At 49.2% G+C, this 20842-nt stretch overlaps 10 protein-coding genes across 10 annotated transcripts; 5 read left to right on the top strand and 5 right to left on the bottom strand.

Annotated features, from left to right (window-relative positions):
- Positions 1 to 185: 185 nt before the first annotated feature.
- Positions 186 to 1778, bottom strand: N7516_011052 (MFS transporter; the record flags this gene model as incomplete). Its single annotated transcript, XM_057223770.1, has 3 exons — positions 186 to 1067; positions 1134 to 1412; positions 1470 to 1778. The coding sequence occupies 3 exons, from the start codon at positions 1776 to 1778 to the stop codon at positions 186 to 188; spliced, it is 1470 nt and encodes a 489-aa protein (XP_057068910.1).
- Positions 1779 to 2660: 882 nt separating this feature from the next.
- Positions 2661 to 3732, bottom strand: N7516_011051 (uncharacterized protein; the record flags this gene model as incomplete). The annotated part of the gene is made up of 2 exons (XM_057223769.1): positions 2661 to 3536; positions 3586 to 3732. 2 exons carry the CDS (start codon positions 3730 to 3732, stop codon positions 2661 to 2663), a joined length of 1023 nt encoding a protein of 340 aa, XP_057068909.1.
- Positions 3733 to 3920: 188 nt separating this feature from the next.
- N7516_011050 (terpene synthase family protein) lies at positions 3921 to 6092 on the bottom strand (the record flags this gene model as incomplete). The annotated part of the gene is made up of 4 exons (XM_057223768.1): positions 3921 to 3943; positions 4990 to 5372; positions 5422 to 5695; positions 5747 to 6092. 4 exons carry the CDS (start codon positions 6090 to 6092, stop codon positions 3921 to 3923), a joined length of 1026 nt encoding a protein of 341 aa, XP_057068908.1.
- Positions 6093 to 6944: 852 nt separating this feature from the next.
- N7516_011049 (uncharacterized protein) lies at positions 6945 to 7619 on the top strand (the record flags this gene model as incomplete). The annotated part of the gene is made up of 3 exons (XM_057223767.1): positions 6945 to 6994; positions 7079 to 7162; positions 7235 to 7619. 3 exons carry the CDS (start codon positions 6945 to 6947, stop codon positions 7617 to 7619), a joined length of 519 nt encoding a protein of 172 aa, XP_057068907.1.
- A 919-nt stretch (positions 7620 to 8538) lies between these two features.
- N7516_011048 (Zn(II)2Cys6 transcription factor domain-containing protein) lies at positions 8539 to 9993 on the top strand (the record flags this gene model as incomplete). The annotated part of the gene is made up of 3 exons (XM_057223766.1): positions 8539 to 8673; positions 8736 to 8978; positions 9037 to 9993. 3 exons carry the CDS (start codon positions 8539 to 8541, stop codon positions 9991 to 9993), a joined length of 1335 nt encoding a protein of 444 aa, XP_057068906.1.
- A 1291-nt stretch (positions 9994 to 11284) lies between these two features.
- On the bottom strand, positions 11285 to 13225 carry N7516_011047 (uncharacterized protein; the record flags this gene model as incomplete). The annotated part of the gene is made up of 4 exons (XM_057223765.1): positions 11285 to 12157; positions 12240 to 13094; positions 13155 to 13165; positions 13222 to 13225. 4 exons carry the CDS (start codon positions 13223 to 13225, stop codon positions 11285 to 11287), a joined length of 1743 nt encoding a protein of 580 aa, XP_057068905.1.
- Positions 13226 to 13477: 252 nt separating this feature from the next.
- Positions 13478 to 13870, top strand: N7516_011046 (uncharacterized protein; the record flags this gene model as incomplete). Its single annotated transcript, XM_057223764.1, has 1 exon — positions 13478 to 13870. One exon carries the CDS (start codon positions 13478 to 13480, stop codon positions 13868 to 13870), a length of 393 nt encoding a protein of 130 aa, XP_057068904.1.
- Positions 13871 to 14521: 651 nt separating this feature from the next.
- On the bottom strand, positions 14522 to 18054 carry N7516_011045 (tetratricopeptide repeat protein; the record flags this gene model as incomplete). Its single annotated transcript, XM_057223763.1, has 5 exons — positions 14522 to 15414; positions 15466 to 15681; positions 15735 to 16539; positions 16601 to 17621; positions 17672 to 18054. 5 exons carry the CDS (start codon positions 18052 to 18054, stop codon positions 14522 to 14524), a joined length of 3318 nt encoding a protein of 1105 aa, XP_057068903.1.
- An 815-nt stretch (positions 18055 to 18869) lies between these two features.
- Positions 18870 to 19944, top strand: N7516_011044 (Sterile alpha motif type 2; the record flags this gene model as incomplete). Its single annotated transcript, XM_057223762.1, has 2 exons — positions 18870 to 19371; positions 19427 to 19944. 2 exons carry the CDS (start codon positions 18870 to 18872, stop codon positions 19942 to 19944), a joined length of 1020 nt encoding a protein of 339 aa, XP_057068902.1.
- An 11-nt stretch (positions 19945 to 19955) lies between these two features.
- On the top strand, positions 19956 to 20801 carry N7516_011043 (RNA-binding protein VTS1; the record flags this gene model as incomplete). The annotated part of the gene is made up of 2 exons (XM_057223761.1): positions 19956 to 20693; positions 20745 to 20801. The coding sequence occupies 2 exons, from the start codon at positions 19956 to 19958 to the stop codon at positions 20799 to 20801; spliced, it is 795 nt and encodes a 264-aa protein (XP_057068901.1).
- Positions 20802 to 20842: the final 41 nt, after the last annotated feature.

Raw genomic sequence — 20842 nt, 5'->3', positions numbered from 1 at the left:
AACTAACTATAAGCTCGTTAATGTGTGCTGTGATTATTAAATCTCAAATGAAGTTGGTATAATCTGCCGTAGAAGAGGATTGATACTTTTTAAGATTCTATATACATGTAGTCCATAGTGCGTGCGAAGCATATTAACAGGAAGAAAACTCCAATTCCACGGAATAAAATAAAAACAGCAGGAAATCACTCTGTTCGTCGGATACGAATGCCACCATGCCACCCAACCCACCCCTTCTCAGCCGGGCCACGAAGAAGACAAATAATTAGCGCCGCCGCAATAAATGCCAAATTGACACTGCCCGACAGAATCCAGCCCCCTTGACTGTACAGACGATTCCCAACAGAGGTACCCATAAGCTGACCACAGAACACGCCAATCATGTATCCGGTGTTAATCCGATTCCGCGCCTTGGGCGCAACACTGTATATTAGAACGCGATTGGCAATTTGACTCATCTGCAGACCGAAATCCTGCAGCGCAGCCTGGAGAATTGGACCCGCGACAGTAAAAGTGCCTGTATAGGTGCCGATGCTGATACCTGTGATCATGATGCTAAAACTAACGAGGATGGAGAACTGCGGCACGAATTTGTCGATCATGTACCGTGAGAAGAGTGGTCCCAGGAACATGGGCGTAAGACCTGCCAGAGAGAATAGTCCGATTGTCAGAGTTGGGTAGTTGTATGGATCGCCGGATAGGAGGAATGTGAGCGTTGTCCAGAAACTGGTGAATGTGGCCGAGAGGAAGAATCCCATGAGAGTTGCCTGAACAAGCACTGGGGATTTCCAGTAGTATCCGATGATGGAATATAGGATCTTGAAGTAGGAAATGTTGGTGTTTGTTGACGGGTAGTCCGGCATGAACAGCCATAGAAGGGCGAAAATGAGGAATTGGAGGGCCAGTGATAGCCAATAGATATTTCGCCAGTGTGAGTATTCGGCGACTATACCTGAGAGCAAGCGGGCGAAGAGTAGGCCAAGGACCAGTCCTGAAGACACGATTGATAGGGCCGTTGCACGACGAGCCGGGGGGACGAGATCTCCGACGAGAGGGAGCATGACTTGCTATATAGACAGTAAGTTTTGTGTTCTGGCCAGAGTATTGGATATTGCTTGCTTGGAACCACTTACTGGAGTGACAGTCGTGACCGAAGACAGATAACTTAGGACAAGGAACACCACGAATGACTTGGTGATACAGACACCAATCCACAATGCCGCAGTAACAAGCGTTAATAGCAAAACAAAGTGTCTTCTTCGAACTAAGTCCCCAAGGGGACAAAGAAGGATTAATCCCGTCGCATATCCAGCCTGGCTGCAGGTCGGGATCAATGAGGCTCGCTCATGCGAGACGTCGAAGAATTGGGCAAGAACATCAAGAATGGGATGTGAATAGTATAGATTGGCAACCTGTACAACTAAATTAGCAGTGATTATGGCATGTCTTGATACTTTTCTATGCCATACCGTGAAAGTTCCCGAGAATGCGAACAGGATATTCAAAGGCAAGCCGAATTTAGTCGGGTTTTCTGTATTCCACCGACATCGCGGCGGTGTCCATGAAACAACATCGATAAAGCGTCTCCAATACTTTCGTTTCCCTGTTGACTCTTCTGTCGAGATTTCAACATTGACATCATGGCCTTTCTCGTCTTCACCAAATCCCTGGACCGTGGGGGAATTGGAGTGTGCCGAGGTGATCGGCAATAGTTCTGCAGGACTTTCAATTTGAGAGCTGGAATGGTTTCCCACTCTTTGGGTGCCCTCTACAGTCATTTGCTAAGGCTTGAGATGTTAGGTGGCCGTGTGCTCTTTTTTATCGAAATGACTCAATGACATCAACGAAGGCCGAAAGACAGGAGAATTAGGGTTAGGAGATTTATGCGAAATAGGGCCGGAGCATGTTGAAGAAAATTATCACGTCGACCTGCAGACTAGAAATATCTGAGCCAGTAACACTAATTCATAGCCGTAAAGCTTATGTATTGCGCGAGATATTGATTAACAAGAATCTCAATTCCACCCATTTCCGCATGCGTTTCCGCACCCCCCACCTTCTTGCGGGCAGATCCGCTATTAATACCTACCCTCCCTATATTGTACATATAAATGTTTACCCCGGTATTCCTCTATTATTAACTATAACCTTAGATCTCTATAAGAGCCCTAGAACCAATGAGGCCTTTTATCTTGATCACAATTTCGGATCACTACTCGGTGGTTTTACATCAATACTCATTAGGAGGCTTGAGGGAGATAGTCTTGAATAGTCTTGAAAGAGTATACGCACAGGCAGTATGAGAGAAAGGTGCTGAATACCTAGGCATCCGCATTTCTCGGAAGAAACCCGGCTCTTCAATGAAGTCCCTGTGCATATTTATTACGACCTGACAACCTGACGACCCCCCTATTCGAAGTACTTTCAGAGCAGGCGTGATTTTTCCCAGGTATTCAGGGGCAGGGAAAACAATCATGAACACAATGATTGTTGACGACCTTCGCCGAAGCTTTGTCAACCCCACAGAGGGAATGGCTCTGCCTGATCCAAGCCCTAACCAAACCAGACTTCTCATATGGGGCGAGTAGGCCTAGGGTGCAGTCTCCGTAGCCAATATTTGAGGGTGTCAAAACGTCCTCAATAGATGTGCCTCCTGCGCCCTACTCTGACAAGTTCAACATCTTGAGAGACAAAGCCCACAACTTCTTCTCGCCCTCCGGATCGAAGGCATGTGGTGCAACACCGACCGCCAGTGTACCACCCTCCGGGACCGGGCCAGCTTCCTGGCAGTCCTCTAGATAGACACCACCCTTGCCTTCCCATTCCTTACCAAATGCAGCCGTTATGGTCGTGGCGGCGCCCTGAGCCGGGGTTTTGCCATACTTTCTCGCAGGCTCGCTCGAACTCCACTGCTTCAATGTTTCCGGGTCGACGTGGCGCTGCAGGCCTGTGGCAATACCGCCAGGCATCAACGAGAGGCCGTGTAGACCACTTGACCCGTATCGGCGCTCGATCTCGTTCGTCATCCAAATACAAGCTGTCTTGGCACTGCCGTATGACTTCCACGCCTCGTACTCACCATCAAGGTTAATGTTGTCGAGGACAACGGAGCTCATGTGATGGCCAGCGGAAGAGACGTTGACGACGCGGGATTGGAACTCGGGCGTGGAACTAGACAAGAGCGTCGGCTCGAGTAGCTTGTAGAGAAGGAAGTGGCCGAGATAGTTGATTGCAAGCTGCGACTCGAAGCCATCCGCTGTCTTCGCCTCTGGGGATGCCATGATACCCGCATTGTTGACCAAGACATTGAGCTGGGTCGACTTGGACAGAAAGGTCTTGGCTGCGGTGCGGACGCTTTCCATCGAGCCAATGTCCAACTCAAGCAGCTCTACACGACCGGGTTCGAGGATCTCTTTCAGAGCTTGCTTTCCCTTCTCTAAGTCACGAACACCAAGATACACTTTACCATAAGTTGCGGCGAGCGCACGACCAGTTTCAATGCCAATTCCTCCAGAGGACCCGGTGAGAAGAAAGACCTGGTTATGGTCAATTCCAGTTCTGGTTTTCAACAGCAGTGATGCTCACCTTATCCTTCATGGTACCGATCCGGTCGTTGTCCTCCAGAATGTCAAGAGCTGTAGGTCGGGCGTCTCCAGGCCCATTCTGCTCCAAGAAGGCCTGAGTGTACTTGCCGTTCTTGCCATGGTGATTACTAATGAGCGGATTGACCATTATGGTGGTTGTGGTGATGGAGGATAGCTGGTAGATTAACTTTGAGAGTGGGTGCTAGGTGTATGTTTGGCGGAGCTTTATATAAGGGGCGGGAGGAGTGATAATAGAGTGACTTGCACTGGTATGACTTAGATATGGGTCAAGAGCTAAAGGACTGTTTGAACTTCGGACTTAATTTCGGATTTTGCTTAACACCAGGTGCCAAGGGTGTCTACAAGGGTATGTTCAGATACAAATTCAGTTAGTTAACCGCCCAATTAGGGTTAACTCCATCAGCCGACTGCTATAGTGGGCTTAAATCCATTATCTGACCATCATCGTTATTGAACAAAAGTTGGATTAAATTAAATATCATTCAATTAAAATTCCCGATCAAATTACCATCTAAGCTATATATGAAGCTATCCCTGGATAATATATATCTCTCTTTATGCGGATACTCAGTAATCCTCCTAGGTGCGAATTCGTGGTCCATGGGTCAAATTGGATCTTTTTGGGGTGATTTTGTACGAAATCTAGTACCATAATGCTAAAATCAATATAATATCTACTGAATTCCTACTTCTTACTATAATAATATGATGATACTGAATATACATATGCGCAAAATACAGCCATTAATCAGCTACTTTATGCGTGCCAAGACTATATTTGTGCATAGAAATGGGCCGGCCCCCCATCAATGGGCTGTGGGTTGGGTTGTGGGCTAGGGGCTTGCGCAATTTGTGGGCTATCTTGAGGTCTAGTGAGCTACTCCTGTTCATTATTGTGTACTTAGGTAGGTTACCTATGTATCTACCGTGGCCGCAAGGGGTACGCGTCCAAATCCGCAAACTGTATTTAACTAGCGCGGCCGGCGACAATCTATATAACGAACCGTAAACGACCGCCCTATATTTTTACAGCACTCGCTCCACATGTCGAGATGTTCCTTTGGTGGTTGTGGTGAGCAGGTTGTGCTAGTGCCTAGCACGTTCAGTAAGCCGCTCACACAATTCTTTGGGCATCTTGCCTGAGCTTAATCTCCGTAACGCTCTTCATGTTTTAATGGAGAATCTATTGAGAAAGCTTATGGAGAAAACCTAGCATTCAGATTCGTAATGTTGTAAATGGACTGAGAGAGAGAGAAGAGGAGAGAGAGGAAAACTATCTACATATGTCTCATGTGGGTCCTGGGCCTCAGGCACCCAGACACCCAACATGTTGATCTATTCTTGCTGAGTCCATACATTTAGTTGTACCGACGCGTGGTCTTACTCCACTGCTCATTGCCGCTCATTTGGTACTCTAGGCCCTTCATATACGCCTTAGCAGCTTCAGAGCAGCCGTCTGGGAATGCAATTTTCTCAGCCACGATCTCGTCATGCACAATCTCCCACTCCCGAGTCATAGACCAAAGCACGCGCTTCGTTGCGGGTATACCAAGCTTGGCCTCCTCCGCCAGAATCTTTACAGCTGAACAAAGGGAGGCTCCCTCCTTGTGTCCAGTCCGAGACGCCACCTCTTCCTTGTCATAACTGTATATGTCGTTGACTACAGAAATCTGCTTTGCACAGTTGGATTCAAGGGATTTCATACCCTGAAGTTCATCTGCACTGAGTCTAAGTCCCATCGAGAATCTCATCAGAGCCGAAAGCAACCTAGCAGAACAGTCAGCATCACGAGCTCGAATCCCGAGGGAAAACATACGCCTTGCCTACATCCTTTTCACGGTACTCGAGATAATGCCCCAATTCTTGGATTGTCGAACGCGTTCGGTCAGTCTGCGAGCGCATGAACACGAAAGTCGGCTCGAGAACTTCGTCGGCCAGCTCCGTATCATGGGCGCGCATGCTTTCCCAGAGGTCATAGAGAATAAACTCTTCTGTTTTGGTTCGGTCCGGGAGCACTTCTCCACGCGATATTGGGATCAATCTGTTGTTGTAGGCTTCTCCATCCGCGAAAGACATATGCTCAAGAAGATCTAACCTCGTCAATGAAGGGTACGTTATAACCCAAGTCCTTTTGCACTCACCATCGATGAGGAAGAGAACGGTCAGCAGTCGGCAGGCGAAGTGGATGCGATCGTCCAGTGCGAGAGGGAAGTAAAGACAAGTAAGCTCTGAGAACTTGGCATCCAAGAAGGTGCGAACAGCTTTGAAGCTTGGAAATTTCCAGTTCTCCAAGAAATATCCATCGACTTCGTCCTGTACCTCCTTCAGTCGCGGATGGCAAAGGTATGACCACTGAGTAGGAGGCGGAGTGATCGTGGTATCATTCCTGGGCCTGATTGTCTCTTTGACTGGAGGGCTATTGCTGGTGTTTTCAAGATACACGAACGGTTGGGCCAGAGAAGAAATAGTTCCTGTTAAGGTAGCCATGTCGACGCTCATCGGGCTCAAAGGGTTATACTCGCGTATAACAGTATTCAGTAAGTGCGAGGCGTTATCCGATTCCTCTAGGCAGCATACTGTCTGAAAATACCAGAGTTTGGGAACTCGTCCAGTCTTATAAGGAGCTTGAATTGATTGTGTACGTAGGCCGCCGACGATCTGAATGAAACTTGTTCGAACTGCCACATCTGGTGTTCTGTCCGAGTAAGTGCCCGGTCAATAACCTGCTGTTTCGATGTGTCGGCCCGAGGACCGCATGCGTTTGCAGATTTAACCGGGGAATTCCCTAGGTCGGCGAATTCGGGTAGAGTGTCCTCACGGGAATAGAGTACCGGAAATGTCAGCCCAATTTGGAACAAACCCAGCTAGTTATTCAGCGTACCCCACCTGGTGATCAGATGCTAGAGATCTCTACTGCTATTAATGACTTCAATTTCAATTCCAGTATTTTTCTAAACAGTCATTATGCTTTCTCTTTGGGCTTTTTTGGCACTGTTGCTGTCTCTTTCATCTTAGCCAGGGTCTTGCGGCTAGCGTCTTGCACCATCGCGCTGATGCATGCAATGAGCTCTTACGAGGCTACCCTAACAGTACCATCCATTCTGGGTCTTCAGTATTTGCCGAAGATGTGATTGGTAATGGTCTCCTCTCTCCTATGTATTTCAAGAGCCCCACCCGGATAGGAGGCTAACACTTGATGGTGTAGAGCCCTGGTCTCAGACTTGTCAAACCACACCCACGTGTGTTTTTGCTCCAGCTTCGGCCGAGGAAGTAGCTGGTGGCCTGGCTATCCATCGTAAAACTGACCAGACCTTTGCTGTTCGCACCCAAGGGCATAATATGCCCATCCCTGGCGTGCTCATGGTTACCACTAGCCTGAATAGCGTGTAGTACGCAGACGACTCCAAGTCTGTTGTCCAGATTGGCGCAGGAAACCGCTGACTGGACGTTTACGAAGTACTTGCTAAAGACAGTCTTGCCGTTGCCGGTGGACGCTTTTTGACAGGTCGGAGTGTCTGGCCTTCTGCTTGGTGGTGGTATCTCTTATTCCAACAGCGGTATGTTAACGGCCGGTGACTTCCGTCAAGAATTGAACTAATTGACCAAGACCACGGGTAGGGAGCGAACAGTGCCGCCAATTACGGAGTTGTGCTCGCCAACGGTACTGTATGCGAGGCAAATGCACAGCATAACTCCGACCTGTACTGGGCCTTGAAGGGCGGTGCTTTCAACTTTGGTATTGTCACACGCTTCGATCTGACAACCTTCCATACATGTGTTGGGGGGGGTGTAGGTTTCAGCGACCCTGCAGCTCACTCTGATCCCTCGATCCTGTACAACGTGACCACTGGGAAGGTATCGGGGCATGGTATCTATATGCACAGAGGCGATGACCCGGCACCTGCTACTCTCAAGAACTTCACCGACATACTCTCTACATTCCAAGATTTCCGTGTTGGAAAGACAATTTTGGAGTGGGAAATCGGAGACAGCATTTTTTGTCCACTGCTCTAGCGCCGAGGCGGTGTACTTGATCAACCAGAATTTCTTCGACGTGGTTGCAGCAAACCCGCAGATCAAGACCACGATGGATCTGAGCATCACCCGGAAGGTGTGTTGGGCGCTTGGCACCGCTGGTCGGCATATCGTACCTCTCTCCCCCTCCACACTTTATATGGCATATGGATAGCCATAAACCTAGTCAACTTCGGCATTAAGACTTATGGGGCAATTGATAGGTACTCTCGTTTTGTCCCATAGTTAACCATAGTTAACTAATTAGTTTCTGTATGGTGAGAGTGGATCTCGTATACTGCCAGGAAATATAAACCAATGAGAGAGTTATGCCCCGGTGCGAGGAGGCGGCCGGTGGTGCTTCGTGCACCAGGGCGCGAGGCGCGAGAGGCATGGGGCGCATCTCACCATAATTTGTCAACTTCGGACAAAGCGAGAGTATCTATCAGTTACAAGGTTGCTCCGTAAATCTTAATGCCGAAGTTGCCTAGCTTTATATGGCTATCCATATGCCATATAAAGTGTGGAGGGAGAGAGGTACGATATGCGCCCAACACACTTTCCGGGTGGGGTGCTAGTTAGGGAAGATATAAGAAGATATAGTTATGTAGTATAAAGGATGCCTATATTGCATTTAACCAAACTTTGGCAAGGAATATTAAGTACATACCGAAAGCTAAAGTGATGGGAAGCCAGGAGAAGAGAGAGAGAGAGAGAGAGAGAGCAATCCAACTGTATTCGTCGTGCTAACTGCTAACTGCTAACTGCTTCTGAAGAAGAAGGAGAAAGAAGAAGAGGGAGAGGAGACGACAGTCCTGTTACACAGGGTCAGGTGATACCCATCCCAACATATAGGCAAGCGCTCAGGTCTCTGCTTATTCACAGCGCTCTGAGACCTGAGATCACTTGCTAGGCTAGAATGTTTGGAACTCTTAGGATCGGATCCGAGAAGAACTCCGCGGAATTTATCGAACATGCCAAAGGAGAGGCTGCAGGCCGATTAGGGGGATACGTCTTCTCACATTCAGCTTGTGAAAGCTGCCGAGTGAAAAAGGTGAAGCCTTCTCGTACTACGTAGCATCGGTGGGCTTACTAATATAACTCCTCTGTAACTAGCTACGTTGCAGTGGACACAGGTCTGGCTGCCATCGCTGCAGAAGCCAGGCGCTGAAATGCTCTTACCAAATAGCAGCCCAGAACAACAGCTCGCGGCCGAAGTCAAGCTCACACTTCCAAGCCAACCTCTCTAACACCAGCGAGGCAGCTGGCACCAGCAACACTCCGAGCCCTCTGGACAATAATGGCGTCGATCAGGAGATCGGCGGGTGGGGAATGGCTGAGACCGATGCGACTGGCAGTGTATGTTGTAGTGACCACTGCCTCCCAATTCTCACGAGATATTAATCGCGTGAACCAGGGCAAACACTCGAACCTTGACCACTTGCGTCAGGGACGAAGCTTCGCCGGTGAGCTTGACTATTCCGAAAACGAACTTAACGATATATTCAGCAACATCGCCTATCTCCAGCCAGACGATATACAGAAGAACGTTTTCATGGGTGCCGCAGATCCAGCTCCCCTCGGTGCCGAGGCCTTTGACTCGATGACCGAAACAGCAAATTCTGTGCTGGACGACATAGGCGACATCGCAGCATCTCAACCTGCATCCGCCGATGCCCAGTCATTGTTCATGGCTTTTGATCATGCACGCACCTCACCGTCCTCGTCGTCACGCCAAAATTCCGATGCCCCGGCTAGCGACGATTTTATCGCAGCAAATTTTGGCCGAGCTAGATCGGGGTCGGACCCATCAAGTTGCCAATGTCGAGGATCCATCCTCGGCGTCCTTTCTGAGATCGAGTCAAACATTTTATCCGCCAGTCCCAGCAACATGTATGCTATTTTGTCATATCTGCGTCGGACAACGGCAGCAAGCAACGACATCTTGACATGTCGCATCTGCAACTGCAGAATAAAGTTCTTCGGACTTCTTGGGATCATTGGCGAGAAGATCACTAGCCTCTCGGGAGCAATCATCACCGCATTCGTCTGCCGCGTGAAGGAGCAAAATGACTCTGTGGATTTCGCCGAGTCCGATTCTTCTGGCAAGCGTCTTGACCGCAACAGCGCAATACGGTTGGGCGAGTTTCAAGTTCAGACTATGCAGGAATTCAAAGTCGTATCAGCTGCCGTTATTAAGTTGCAGTTGAAGTATTCGGTGACCTTTGTCTCTCGCACTCGTGAGCTTGCGATATCAATGAATCATCTTGCACAAGCTCAGAGCCTTAAGAAACTTGAAAGCAGACTGAAAGGGCTCTTCATCAAGATGCAACGATTGGTCTCGGAAGTGTACTCAGATTGTTGCGATATATGAGGCACATGAGGACGCTACAGGAGCCTGGGAGGATTGCAGACCACAGCGGATGCCTACAGAGCCTACAAAGCCTTCAGGGCCGATATATACTGAGTACCTGTCCGTTATAGAGCTTAGATCGTCAGTATATATTTGCAGTCAATTCAGTCAGTCATTACGAGCATAGAAAGATCACCGGTCATGGCATCAGATACCAGCAACGCAGAGAATGAGTGGAACTGACGGACAACCGGAGTTTCCGGATATCCCCCGTATACAGTAAGTCTGAAAAGAGTATATCCCGGCCAGGGGTCGGAAACTAATTATTACAAATATTTTACTTCGGCATCTGCGAGCCACCTTTCCGTATCCGGTATCTCCCCGACGTGTCTACGGCCGACACGCTCGAGAAGGGCATGTTCCGACATAAGACTGCTCGAGGCCATTGATTGTATTGATCATCCTGCTGGGGCCTAGTAACCCAAAGATCTCCCCAATTTCGGGGCACCTACCTAGCACTTCTTCGCAACCCCGCAGTCATGGGTGCACCCAAGGCCCCAGAGCTGCTTGTACTACCCCAGTTGTCGATCTTGATACCCAAGACTGGTTTACTGATTGGAGTGAGTACCCAGGATTTTTCGCTCGCAAGGCATTTCTGAAGTAAGAGTACAGCTTGCTCCGCATATTGCTACTATAGACACACACAACATCCGCTGTACAAGTTCCCAGGACCCCGATCGGCCGCATGGAGCAACGTGCTCTACTGTTACCATTACATCCAAGGTCGACAGCCCTTCAAGTTGCTTGAGCTACACAACCAATATGGAAGCGTTGTTCGGACGGCTCCAATCGATCTCTCCTATACGAAGCTTCGTCATATAGATATCGATCGATACTAGATAAGGCGAGAAGTCAGAGAAGGTAGAGAGAGTTAATATAGACTAGGTTCCAACTACAGCTACACCAGCAGATAGCCTTACAAAGGCGCTTGCAAGGCAAAATCAGCATTTATTCGGAGGGCTAATTAGAATAAAAGGGATCAGTCAGCTAATCTATAGAATATAAGCTATTTATGAATAGTGAATAATTGAAGGAATTTGAAAGTTTGAAAGAGAGGGAATTGACAGCTTCTAAAGCCAGGAAAATGCAGGCTTCAAGAACTAGGGGATATATCAAAGCCCAAGGTTGAATATCTATAGTAGAGATAAGGTCCATGAAATCATATGACAACGAGTACTCGGCATACCATAGTTACAAATGTGCATAAATAATACAGTTAACTACTCATCGATGTTCGCACAGTTTTGTCATTTTAGTTAGAAGGTTCAACACTGTCACGCATCCGAATCCGCCGAATGACCTCCTCAACGTCGGTCCAGATCCTTGCCCGGTTCCGAAGTCCCTTTACCCGGGGCCAATGGGTCCTGATCTTCCTAAAAACGCGATACCAGTTTGTGTCGTTCTTCGATAGGAGCCCTTGGTCGATCACCGCAGCAGGCCAAGGCAGTAGATAGTCTACCACTTTATCGGGGGCCGTAGCATACTTATATTCATCGCTCAACACTGCGGTGTACCGGCATTTAAGCTCTTCAACGGCCTTCACTTCGTTCGCGGTCCTGAACGTCCAGGGAGAAGGGCTATGTTTGATTTCGTCTTCCTCCCAGGCTTCCCATAACCAAGGCATTTGTCCTCGCACAATTCGATACCAGACATTATTTGGTAGGTCCATAAATGCCTTTGAGGCTTGGCGAAGACTCAAAATACTCCCAGAATCCAAGAAACTGACAATGTGCAGCCGCAATTCTGGTGGTAGAGCGCTCAAGCGATCGGTGGGATTATTCCCAAACAATACAGCATCAGATTCTTCATCCGCAAGTTTGATATCAAAATCACCCTCCTGTGCCGCATCCAAAAGAAACTCGGTTAGCCCGGTTATATGCAGAGGATTCGCAACAAGATACGCTGCATCCGGATCATGCATCCAAACTTGCTGCTGTGCCCTAGCGACATCCGGGTGTCTTGGAAAGTCATGATTGGTATCTAATCTGCACTCGGCGTTTCGCCAATTAATCAGCCCAGCGATATTGACCTTGTTTCCGAAACGGAGCTTTGACTGACGCGAGAAGATGTCAAAGCACCATGGGTGAAAGGGCATGGCAAGACCGGTTGAGTCACGTCGTTCGGGCTGTTAATTTTATTTTAGGATCAGATTTAGGACATATAGGACCTCCGGCTCCTTGGACGTGGTGTTCTAGAAGGTAACTTACGTGGAAATCAATGGTATCTGCTTCCCAGAGCTCCGTCACGCCACCCCTTGCCGGAAAGACACGCTGGACGCCTCCATCACGCGATTCCATACCATCGGAGAGTCCTGAGAGGAACCACTCTTCAAAATCCTCCCAGGGCTCATGCAGTCCATCAGCCTGCCATGGCCCATCCTCTACCAGGCTTTTATGGACCAGAAACTGGACGGTCCGACAGCCGCGCATTTCCGCGAGTGAGATCCTGGAGCCCGGGTAGGCGTCTGCCATGGGGCATTTGGGGCCCGGAATATGCTCGAGATCATCGAAGGAGTACCCGTCTGGTGGTGAGTTACATGGCAATGGAACCAGGATGTCCTTTTGGAAGGAGACGGATGTGGATGCGTAGACAAAGGGGCCGACGGGTTCGCCAGTGAAGTGGATTTGGTTGTAGATTGTTTGTGCCAGGAAGTTGCGGTAAAGTGACTCTTCCTCCTCCTCCTTTTCTTCTTCGTCGTCTTCTTCATTGCCAACCGTATCTCCATTATCCGAGATATGTAAAGAATCATTACCATCATGGTCACCCGAGTTCGACTCGTGCTCGGGGTTATATTCATACGATCGATCATACTCGTCGCAATCTTCGCTCTTGGGCACGAAAGCTGGGTCATTAACCGGATCATCCTCCTCCTCGGGTTCTATAACAGCTAAAGCACAGCCCTGCTTCAGGCACTCGCTTTGATCAAGATCCTCAACAGGCTGCTCGTACCCCCACAGAGTGTCGCCTAACTCGCCTGCGAATCGCCATGAGGCGACGTCAGGTTCTCCCACCTTGCGTTTGCGTGCAATGTTAAAGCTCACGCCGCAGAACTGGCAGCGGGCCTAGAATGTAGCTGTCAGGCTGCGTGCTTTGGGTAGTAGTAAATGATAAGAATGCGGTACCTCTGACCATCCTGCATTTTAGTTCGTTCTTGGGACATCGATAACGGAAAGCGGCCTTAGTACTTACCCATATTTTTTTCTTGTGGATTGACCCCTGCAAAACAATATTCGAGACACTCGGTGCGACTAAATTTTCAAGATGGTCGTAGCTAGGTAGGATCTGCGCCTGCGATTAGGCTACACTAGGCCTCCACTATATCAGCAAAGGGCGCCAGTTTCCAACACGTGACGGACATATCGGACTGCCAAAGATTCCACGTGAGAGCGCATGGCAGTGTCGCATGAGTATGGGCACGGCACCCACTAGTCTCCAATTAGCCAAAATGAGGGTTTTCAGCGTTACTTGGACTTATGATGGTATCGTGGAGATCGTTCAGCTGATGTGTATGGGCTTCGCCGGAAGGACTCTCGCCCGTCAGCATGCGCTCGATCGCCATCAGATGATTCGAGAAGCAGAGATATCACTGCGAAAGATTCATAGTCTCGGTGTGCTTCATAGCGATCCCATACCGGGGAATATGACCTGGAACGAGCAAGCCAGCTGTGTGATGTTTATCGACTTTGAGCGCTCGACGCTACAACCTCAACGCCAAATGCCACTGGGTCTCACTTGCAATGAAAATCACAAACGGGAGGCTGGACCCTTGGAGAAGAGGCCGGACAATCGTCTGGACTGTTTTGAGAGGGAGAAAAGGCGCATGATTAGTGAGCTATGAGGATATGCGCTTAATAGGCCCTTTTCAGCCGCTGATTGGAATGATATTACTATTCTGCTTTGGAGGGCAAGAATACCTAATTCACATCAATCCTCCGTGTACCTCACACCGACCACTCCTATTTGATTCAATTCACGACGCATTTACCCCTTTGCTGTGGACTTGCTGGCAAATACCCACTCTTCTATTACATACCCTTGATGCTTAGCCTATGTCATATTAAATGTTGATTTAATCTAATACTGTTTAATTACATGCAACGGACTGCCACCGTAGGCCACCAAACCTTCAACCTTAAAAACAACGAAATTCTTTCTTGCATATACATCCGTTGTTGACCCTTCAACTGAGTTGCCACTCTCACTTTATCACGTACAAGAATACGCGGCCTTGCCATGTCCTTTTTCTAAACGTTATGTTTGGATATCTTTTTAGATGTAAATGAAGGAAGGCCGTAAAAAACACACTTTGTAATACTTTTTACCCATGGCCTTTTCCACATGTATTCATCAAAGGCTGCTCTGAATACAACGGCTTGTAGATTAACTTGATAGTGTTGATTTTGAAGTTCTAATTCATATTATACACATAAAAAAATGAAGATCAGTTGATTACAATAGTCGGAAAAGTAGATAGAAGCATTAACTCATATCAGATGACAAGCCATTTTTCTGTAACAGCCTTCGCCGTCTCTGTATTGCCGCTGAGAACGTGAATGCACTGCAGCGCATAAGCGGCCTCGCGGGAGAAATCCTCAACGCAGGGCTGGTCAGCTGGCGATGAAGTCTCCTGGGACTTGCCGTCATCGCCCGTAACCACACCAGCACCATCAGTTGTAGACGTCGGTTCTCGAAGAGACTTTTGCTTGGCTTGTTCTCGAATCTGCTCGCCGAGTTTCAACACCCGGTCGTACCCATCGATAGCAAGATGGGCCAGACCAAGCGAGTGCCAGACACGAGCGAAATTGAATTCCATCTCCTGTTTCTCGGGTAGAAGAGTTCCTGGCTTCTCCCGAACCAGCCGGTATTCATGCATAAAGGATAGTCCTTGCATAATGAGGTAGTGACGATTCTCGGATTGTCGTTTGAGAGAATGGTGGATGAATGAGAGGGCGATGGAGAGGAGAACGGCCGGGTTTTGGTCATCTAGGGCGTATGCTCGGAAGAAATAGTTCAGCGCGGGGTAAAAACTGTTTCCGGAGTACAACATGTGGCCATAGAGCACGAGAAGAGCAATGTCTAACGATTTCGCGGCGATGGGCTCACCGGCTTCATCCCGTGTTGATAGAGTGGCGCGCTCTTTCCAGATAGAATGCCGGATGGGCCGAGGGGTATCTTGTGGGATCGTGAAGTCCATCGCCTTGATTTGGCGAAGCATGAATTTCATGTTTCCCGAGGAATGAAAAAGGGATCGGTGAGGGTCGCCACATAGGTGGCCCAGCATGGAGAAAAGTCGATAAGTGTCGGTGACAAACTGGTATTCTTTGATGAACCAGCGGGCTTCATTGGCCAGTGTCTCTTCATCTCGTGCGCGGAGAGCGCATGCTATAAAGGTGTTAGTATATAAATACTTGCTGGTGAATTGGACGAACTCACTGAACCAGCAAACATGAATCAATCGCGACTTGGGCTTAGAGTGCAACCAGATACTTGCAATCGCCGCAGAATCAAGGGTCTCATAAGCTTCTTCTGGCTCGCCTTGTTCTACTACGAGTAGAGCGTATTGCAGGAAGATGTCAAGCCATTCATCAAATGGTATTCCATGGTAGTCAGTGGGAATGGCGCCTTGCAAGGGCTCCTCTGAGACATCTCCTAAATGTAACATTAGCACGGTGTATTTGAATGGTTTGAGCAGGATGACATACCCAAGGTTTCTTGAAGACGGCCCGCCATTTGCTGCATTTCATCCATCATTGTGCCGTTTTTGGTCTGGTTCTTGGATCTTGCACCGGTCGAATATCCCCTAAAGGCAATACTTCGATCCATCGGATAGAACGCCCGATTGTTCCGGAAATCTCGCAATAGAGCATCGGCAATGTCCAGCCAATCTTCAATGGCTACAGGGACACCAGCTTTGACTTGTGGATTCAACTCCAACAACTTCGCATACAAGAATTGAATATCATCAGTTCTAGTACCTTCGCCAGGTTTTTTGCTAGGGGCCGAAGGAGCTGCGTTCATCAGTGTTGCTGTTTGTGCTGGTTTGGGTGCAATTGACCGGAGGGGTTCTGATCCAGCCATCTTGAACTCTATGGCAAGCTGTTCAAGTCTGGTGTCCTTTCTTCTTCCCCGGCTGCGGGTTTGCCGCCGGCCAATCAGAACTGCCTCGCCGACATACTTCATAGCCTGTTCGCTCATCCCGAGGCTCTCATAGAGCTTAGCGAGTAGTACTCGCGATTCCATGTGATTAGCATCGTGTTCAGCGACGAGTAGATAACAGCTTTCAGCGTCTTCCATCTTGCCCAGCTGCATACAGCAATCAGCCATGGCCATGAAGAAGCTGATGTCGGCATGCTCAGCGGTTTGCTGGATGGGCGTATAGTATCGGAGTGCTTCTTCGAAGAGACCGACTTGTTTTAAAGCATCTGCCACTTCCCTGAAAAGATCACCATAGTCGAAAACCCGGGCACCTTCAGAATCATCTTCTGGGTTAAGCCACTCAAAGTGATGCTAGTTGGATTTTGTTAGTATTTTTTATTCTATCTTCATTGTTATCCAGCATAAAACTCACTAATGCCTCACTGTGATGCTTGTCGCCCATTTTGAGGCGGAAAACACCCATTTTCATACGAAGCTCCAGCGGAAGACCAAGCCCGTATGACTCTCGGGGCCACTGACCAGGCATAAAACCATCGGTTTTGATGCGCCGAGGCGAATCATCGGCGTCCCATTCTCTGTCGTCATCTTCGTGGCCGTCCCACACTGGGTCTTTTCCGCGACCTAGAAGCCAACGTGCAAGTATTCTTAAAGAGATGAGCCCTTCTTGGGGTTGTTTTAGATAGCCAAAAAGCTCAACGTAAATATTGAGATCCGACCAAGTGAACTCGGAATCCTCAGGGTTGAGAGATAGGTAGTGGCCAACGCTGTCCGCATAATAATCTGCTGCTTTTTGTACGTCATTGAGATCAATGTACGTCTCTGCAAGATGGCGCAATGCTCTGGCACTGTGTGGGCAGTCCTTGAGTATTCTCTCATACTCAGATGCGGCTCGGCCATTGTGGCCTAACTCACGATAGATAGCTGCTCTCTGGAACCGAATATTGGTGTTGCCGGGACTGACCTCGAGGATCCGGCTGTAACAATAAGCAACATCATGCAATGCGGACTGCCGATCTTCTCCAGCACGATCCAAGATGAGCCGAGCAACTTTGACCCAGACACCTGGATCTTTCGGTCTTGTATGAGCACCGTTGAATAGAGCTGCCAGAGCCTTATCATTTTCTCCTTGAGCGAGGAAAATTTCTGAGAGCAAAGAATGGGCAGCGAACATCTCGGGGTTAATCTGAATCGCCTGCATCACCAGCTCAATGGCCCGTTCGTAGTCTCCATCAATGAAGGCAGAGGTAGCCCCCGAATGAAGATGTTTGAATTCTGGACTGGGCTCCAGCGGCTTGCGGGGTCCTCTTTTGATGCCCTTTCCGCCGCGAGCGCCATATCTTCCGGAAAAGCGTCCACCTCCACGACGGCGGCGCCTACTGGCGCCTGAATGATCATCGTCATCATCCTCCGCTGGTTCGTCTTCCTCAGACTCACTACTATTGTGTTAAATAAAGTCGGAGATGCGGTGTCTCAGCGTACATACCTCTCGCTTTCGTCTCCGGATAAGGTAAAGTCCTCGTCCGACGTGGCTTCATCGCCAGGTACGGGAGGATACGATACCGGGGGATACCCCTGGCTGTCATATTCATTTAGGTAAAAGTCATCGGCATCTTGCTCTTCTTCGACTTCGCCTTGGCCTTTGCTAGGATCTTGAGGATATTGGTTGATGCTTTGGGGCTGAATTTGTGGGTTTTGGTCCCCAAACAAACGAGGATCAATCACGGAGGCAAGCATCTCCCCGATGTCAAAAGATTGCTCATTCTGCCATGGATATTGAACTGTTTCATCAATATCCGGATATGCTGACTCTCCCTCCTGCATTTCCTCGTCCGGAGGAATCCCGTCCGGGTAATGCTGGGAACTCATGGCCACTGCTGATTCAAAGTTCAATAGAGAGAAGTTCAATAGAGGAGTGTTTCCCACTGCTGATAAAAGGTATAGCTTAAGATAATCATCAGAAATGTGGGATCACCAAGGTGAAGTTCATTATCAATCCAGTATAAGTTGAAGTGCACACTGAACTTGGGAACGGGTTCAGGTCTAGGCTTGGCAGATGTTCATAGTATCTGTGTCTCCACCAGGGCTGAAGAAAATATTCAGATTTGACCAAGAGGAGAATTGCCAAGAAAGAAAATCAAATAGAAAATGTCCTTGGACTTAAAAAGCAGAGATATGGAGAAGTCAAGAAAGAATGTTGACGAGGTTCTTCGGTGAACCCGTGATCTGCCTGAAACAGAAAAGCCTCTTCACCAAACTTCTTCAATCCCCGACTTCCTCCTCCTCTTCTTCTTCTCCTCTCTCTCTCTCTCTCTCTCTCTCTCCACTTAACCTCTTCTCTTCCCCCTTTTTCCTTTCCTTTCCCTCCTTCTTTGGGACTCGGTGGCTTGACTGTGTTTGACACACTATTGCTTCAAGTCTCAATTTCCTTTCGTTCCAGGCCTTAATTTTCCAATCTCAAATTTCCGAGGTGCAGCCCACTGGACTGGTCTGTGTCATCGAACGTGAGAGATCTGGATCTTTTCAGCGTCAATCTGATACCTTAGGATCTTAGCCTGGATCCTGGTTGAAGGTTTTTTTTGATTTTATTTGTTACGCAAACTCAGCAGGTCCTGCAGGTGTTTTGCAGTAATCATTTCCCCCACTGTATTTACTAGTCCTCAAAACACGTCGCCTTACAAACCATGGCCAGTCATATCATTGGCAACCGCAACAGCACTCCTGAAGCATCAAATTCAACCCTTCGTCCTCCATCCTCATCGCGAAACCTCGGATCGCACCAGCTGCGGGCGTCGGCAGACATGTCTGGGTTTCCTTCGCCGCTGTCCGCCCGAAGCATCCGTCCATCATCGGAGGTCTTTTTCAACCAACAAACCCAAGGTCAGAACGCGACGGAAGATGCTTTGGACCGTGCCGCTCAACAATGGCTTTCGGACATTGATCAGTACGAAACTACATTGGAAGAGATGGCAGCTGCCACGCTTGATCAGGACTTTAAGGATGAACTCAGTGCTATCGAGCAATGGTTCCGTGTTTTGAGTGAAGCCGAGAGAACTGCGGCCCTATATGCCTTGCTACAGCAGACCACTCAGGTGCAGATTCGGTTTTTCATCCAAGTCCTGCAGCAAATGTCTCAGGGTCACCCGATGTCCGGCCTGCTCTCCCCTGCTAATTTTGGCGAAAAAGGTATGACAAATTGTCCACTCCTGTCTAGGGTATAACTGACCTATCTTTCGTCTAGATGCCATGTCCAGCCGTCTGAGCGATGCTATGTCGAAGCTTAATATGGACACCTCTTCCCGGAACTCCCTCGGACGACCCCCGCCATCCCCTGGCGCGAAGCGCAACTCTGTCCTTGACCCTTCCACCATCAATGCGATGTTCCCGGATGCTGCCGCGGCTATTGCGAAGAAGAAGGCCGAATTCACCCAGCAAACCGGCAACGCACCCCCGTCCAACCGCAACAGCGCAGTCTTCGATCGTGCCTCATTCGTGGCGCCCACCATCTCGGCGCCTGACAACAATTCGGATGCTCTGGGCCAACAGCCTGGCTCTCCGTGGGCCCAGCGTGGTGTTTCAGACACGCAGCCTCCGATCGCTCGGCCCAAGTCATCCTCCGGACACCAGCCTATGGGCCAGTTCAGCCAGCCCTCTGGCATGCGCTCGCCTCTCCCTCAGACTGCCAATATTCCCGCTGCCGATATCGAGCCCCCCTGCTTTCACCATACAACGTCGGCAATCACAGCTGGGCGTCAATGACCAACACTCCGATGACCGCGACTTTCGGTCAGCAATCGCACCAGAACCCCAACACCCACGCGGATATGGTGGCCAATGCCACGGCAATGAAGCTGGCAGCTTTGTCGACAGTGAACAACCGCATCGCTCTGGATGATGCGCGCAAATACCGCCGTGCTCGTTCCAATGATGGTCAGGGCAAGAACTCGCATGGAAACCCGATGCTCTCTCAGGGCTTGGCTAGCCCAGGCCTGGGTGGACAGCACTTGGTCGCCGGTCAGCTCCTCAACTCTCAGCAGCTGGTAGCTCTGCAGGCTCAGCAACAGGCGGCTATGGCCGGTAGACGGTCTCGCCCAACATCGCCCGGCATTGCTATGCAAGGTGGTGGTTTGACCCCCATGGGCTTCACCTCGCCGCAGAACAATGGGTTCCTGGCGGCATATGATCCCAACAACCCTCTTATGGGCAATGGATTGGGCTCTTTGAACATCGGGCAGTTTGGTCTGGGTAATGAGGGCTACCTGTCAGATCACTCGGAGGTTACACGAGGCCGCTCTCCGCGGGGTCGCCGTGGCAGCTCGAAGCCGCCCGAGGACCCCACAGACCCGGCTCTTCTGAAGGATATCCCCAGCTGGCTGCGATCCCTCAGGCTGCACAAGTATACCGACAACCTGAAGGACCTCCAGTGGACGGAACTGGTCGACCTGGATGACAAGGCCCTGGAAGATCGTGGTGTCAACGCTCTGGGTGCACGCAACAAAATGCTAAAGGTAAGCATTGCTTGACATTTGATTCTGACCATCCATTAACATTTCCATCAGGTCTTTGAGCAGGTCAAGGAGGCCCGTGTTGATGGTAAATTCGAAAATCTGGTTTAATGTGATATTTGAATTTAAAGTCAGCGACATGATGGTACTCG

This window comes from Penicillium verrucosum (genome assembly GCF_028828655.1).
Source record: "Penicillium verrucosum strain IBT 35672 chromosome Unknown utg000005l_segment0_segment0, whole genome shotgun sequence".
In the NCBI taxonomy this organism is placed as follows: Eukaryota; Fungi; Ascomycota; class Eurotiomycetes; order Eurotiales; family Aspergillaceae; genus Penicillium; species Penicillium verrucosum.
This window is presented reverse-complemented; position numbering and strand designations above follow the sequence as displayed.